The following is a 4040-nucleotide window of genomic DNA, read 5'->3' as shown; positions in this document are numbered from 1 at the left end:
TTGACCTCGACTGAGGATGTCGTCGGGAGGTGGAAGGAATATTTCGAGGATCTCCTCAATCCCGATCCTGCTGACACGCCTTCCGTGGAGGGAGCTGAGGCTGAGGACTCAGCAGCTGATCATCTCCTGCGCTGAGGTCACCGAGGCAGTCAAAAAGCTGCTCAGTGGAAAGGCGCCAAGGGTGGATGAGATCCGCCCTGAGTACCTCAAGTCTCTGGATGTTGTGGGGCTGTCTTGGTTGACACGTCTCTGCAGCATCACATAGCAGTCTGGGACAGTACCTCTGGATTGGCAGCCCAGGGTGGTGGTGCCTCTTTTCAAAAAAGGGGACCGGAGGTGTATGTTCCAACTATCGGGGGATCACACTCCTCAGCCTCCCGGGAAAAGTCTATTCCAGTGTACTGGAGAGGAGAATCCGGCCGATAGTCGAAGCTCGAATTCAAGAGGAACAATGCGGTTTTCATCCTGGTCGTGGAACACTGGACCAGCTCTATACCCTCCACAGGGTGCTTGAGGGTCCATGGGAGTTTGCCCATGGACACGGCTTTCGACCGTGTCCCTTGTGGTATTCTGTGGGGGGTGCTTCGAGAGTAGTCAGCTGAGGTGGTTTGGGCATTTACATCGCATGCCCCCCAGACGCCTCCCTCGGGAGGTGCTCGGGTGCCGTCCCTCTGGGAGGAGACCTAGGGGAAGACCTAGGACACGCTGGAGCGACTATGTCGATCGGCTGAGTTACCAACATGCTACCACCCAGCTACCATACAAACAACAGGTGTGAGAACCAGATTCTTTGCTGGTTTGGAGGTGCAGTGGACCATCATAGCAGCACATGTAATAAATATTTGGAGAATTATAAGGCCCTACAGTATATGGTGCTGCAATAGTTTTGTTTGTGATTTTTTATATTCCTACCATTGTTACCATTCATGTTTTGTTTGTTAAATCTATCACAGCATCCTTGGTGTAATTACACGTTCAAATGGTTACTGTAATCTCTACTGACACTTAGATTCTGTCACAGAATCAGTGTGTAAACCTGCACAGTTACACTTCCTGTTCCCTCCCTGTTCACTTGGACGCCACGCTGAGCAAGACAGGAAGTGGTTTATTTGAAGCTACTTTTGGTTTCAAATAAATGACAAAAAATGAATCTTTGTCATATTTGTGCAGTAATGAGTCCAAATATAAGGCGAATATAATGTGAATGCTGTGAAATGAGACTCTGAAACGTCTTAACCCACTGAAGAAATAATCAACAAACAGTTTAACGATCAATGGGGTGGAGGGTGTGGTGTAAAGACAGAGACACTTTCCACCATGTCAGCACCTCCCTTGTTTTTGACACACACACACACACACACACACACACACTTGTGTATGTGCCTACAGCTCTGTGTCATCTCATTACTGCAATGTGCTCCTGTAACTGAACACTTAATCCTATACTGTTCTGCTCCCCCATATACAACATTACCTTCTTTCTTTCTCTACAACACGTTACTGCAGTTTTCTTTGTTCTCATTGTAATGTCATCACAGTGATGTTCAAACACACTCTGTTCATGTGAAACGCTTCTGCCTGGCCAAACATCAAATTAAAACCAAACGCATGACTCCTGAACACACGCAGTATAATACCAATCAGCTCTTTGATATGACAATGTAAACAGCCCTGAGGTGAAGTAGTTGGGCTTCATCATCATCATCATTATCATCTGCTTTAAGGCTTCTCTTATCTCACAAAGTTTTATACTTCATCCCTTGCCCATCTCTAGCTGAGATGTGTTCCCCTCATGTACCGTTTTGCCTCCTCCAAGTGACACAGGTACTCGTAGGCGATATTCTGTCGTCTCCTCTCATCCATCTCCTCTGCTGACAACCTCTCATCATCCTGAATGGCTGAATAAAAAAAAAAAAAAAACAACATGTTAACGTTCTAGTGGAATTTTCAAATGACACTGGATGTAAACTAAACTTACTCCAAGATCACAGCATGTTTTACAACTGCTTGTAACTGTGACTGTTTAATGAACATTAATTACATTGAGGTGAACGACAAACCATATACAGCAGTGGTTCTCAGACTGTGGTACACATACCACCAGTAATACGCAAGCGCTCAAGGTTTTCTCAGGTGGTACAGAGTATAAAAGGTTTGAGAACCACTGATATACAGTACACACCACCAAGGATGTGTCTATTTTAGGCATGTCAAACTATTAAGATAGATTTAGATAAGACAAAACCTTTTACTGTATATTTCTGGAAAAGACAGATGAATAAAAGCAGGCCTGTTTTTATTTGTGACTAATCCAATGAGGGAATTATTAATATGGAAATTATAAATCATAAATTAGCCGGGACTTCTGGAACGTTCCATGAGTTGTCTTCAAAACTACATTTACACATACAAGGGTTGACTATACATGAAATGACCTTTTCTGAAAGCTCAATGCCCATGGAGGACAACCAGTCAACTGCTTCAACAAACCGTTGAGTCCTTCATACATTAAAAACAGGCAAAATTCACATGCAAATGTGAAATTATTGTTTTTCTCAGTTCTCACATTGTTCTAACGTGTCATTAAAAGAAGGGGATGTGACCCCATGGTGCACTGTCTTTGTCTTAACTTCTCTAAAACATGACTACAATTACTGCCAAATTATTTCCTTAATGCTCAACAAGCACAATAAAGAAGCTTCACAGTCGTGAAGTGATGTTTGCAAGAACAAGTGCAATGTTCTACTGTGACCTGTGATAGAGAACATGAAGTGAGTCGGGGGGGGGGCAACTCTTACATTTTCATGATATTCACCTTCTATTTCACTGATCAAGAATTTGACTACTTCTTGATAGTGAGACGTTAGACTGTAGCATGAATACAACGTCATAGTGTGCAAATATTCAAGTGCCTGTTTGCTTTGCAGCTGCAGTACAGACTGATCATTGACACATACAGTACTGCACCATTTTTCTGTTTGGTTAGAAACAGAACTTCTAACCATAACTACAATAATGTTTCAGATATCTATAGTGAAATAAAGTGGAGATGTTGGAGATGTTTATGAAATGGAAATGTGATAAAGATGCAGAAATACAATGATGTTGACCTTGCTACTGCTACAAACTTACTACTGCTTGATTGTGCCGTTATCATTGGACAGAGCCTGTGTGTGTGTGTGTGTGTGTGTGTGTGTGTGTGAGGTATTAGAGGTGTGCTTCTTACAGGCTAGATCATCTTACTTGTTCCCCAGATAATACCACAGGACTTTCAAATAGGATTTTTTGCTTTCGATGTCTATCCCTTCATCTCATCTCAGGCTATTCTAATCCAATTACATTCTCTTTGCCCTGGCTGGGTGAAGAAATGCACACAGAGGACACAGCACCTACACTGTGAAGTAGTAGCTGACAATACCTGAGAGAGGGCACATGTAGCCTATACTGTACTTAGAGAAGGCCAAGCTTCAGGTTCATCACTATGTAAAAATATGTTATATTGGAAATTTATTCATTAGCATTGATCAGTTTTGACAGTGTGAAACAAGCAGATAGTGCTCTTGCCCTGCTGCACACACAGACAGTTAGCAAGTTCTCCCTGTGTGTGCATGTTTTTTTCTCTGTTACATTTGTGATTGTGTTGAATTGATATAAACAGTGTTATATTCCTGTATAAAGTTTACTTTTCCTGATTCATATAGTTAGATTGTTTTGGCTTAGTGTGCCTAAAAAGCTAATTAATAAGTTGTTATTTTACTTCTCAGTATATAACCAAACACAGCACAGTCAATTTGAAGAAAGAAAAAGGCAATGCTAAACTAAATACCTCCTCTAGTTTATTTCCAATAACTCGATTTTTGCTATCAAGATTCTAATATTCAGAAATTCCACATGGCACAACATATAAAAATAATTATATTTAATGAGGGATTAGTTCCCAAAAAATTCAAACAAACAGAAAGAGGCCAACAAAAACAATAAAACCAATTATTAGTGTGGTACATTTCACCCAGAACACTGAATGATTCACTCACACACTG

The 4040-nt window shown here is 41.4% G+C and overlaps 1 protein-coding gene across 2 annotated transcripts in view; it reads right to left on the bottom strand.

Annotated features, from left to right (window-relative positions):
• The window catches only part of iqgap2 (IQ motif containing GTPase activating protein 2), a 31094-nt gene that overhangs the window by 24592 nt on the left and 2462 nt on the right, over positions 1 to 4040 (bottom strand). For both annotated transcript variants that reach the window (XM_008336642.2, XM_008336643.2), the window contains exon 2: positions 1799 to 1898. In XM_008336642.2, coding sequence (XP_008334864.1) covers positions 1799 to 1898 — 100 coding nt within the window. The remainder of the gene's footprint in view (positions 1 to 1798; positions 1899 to 4040) is intronic.

The sequence above is a fragment of the Cynoglossus semilaevis genome, chromosome Z, assembly GCF_000523025.1.
Source record: "Cynoglossus semilaevis isolate Cse_v1.0 chromosome Z, Cse_v1.0, whole genome shotgun sequence".
NCBI classification, from domain to species: domain Eukaryota; kingdom Metazoa; phylum Chordata; class Actinopteri; order Pleuronectiformes; family Cynoglossidae; genus Cynoglossus; species Cynoglossus semilaevis.
This window is presented reverse-complemented; position numbering and strand designations above follow the sequence as displayed.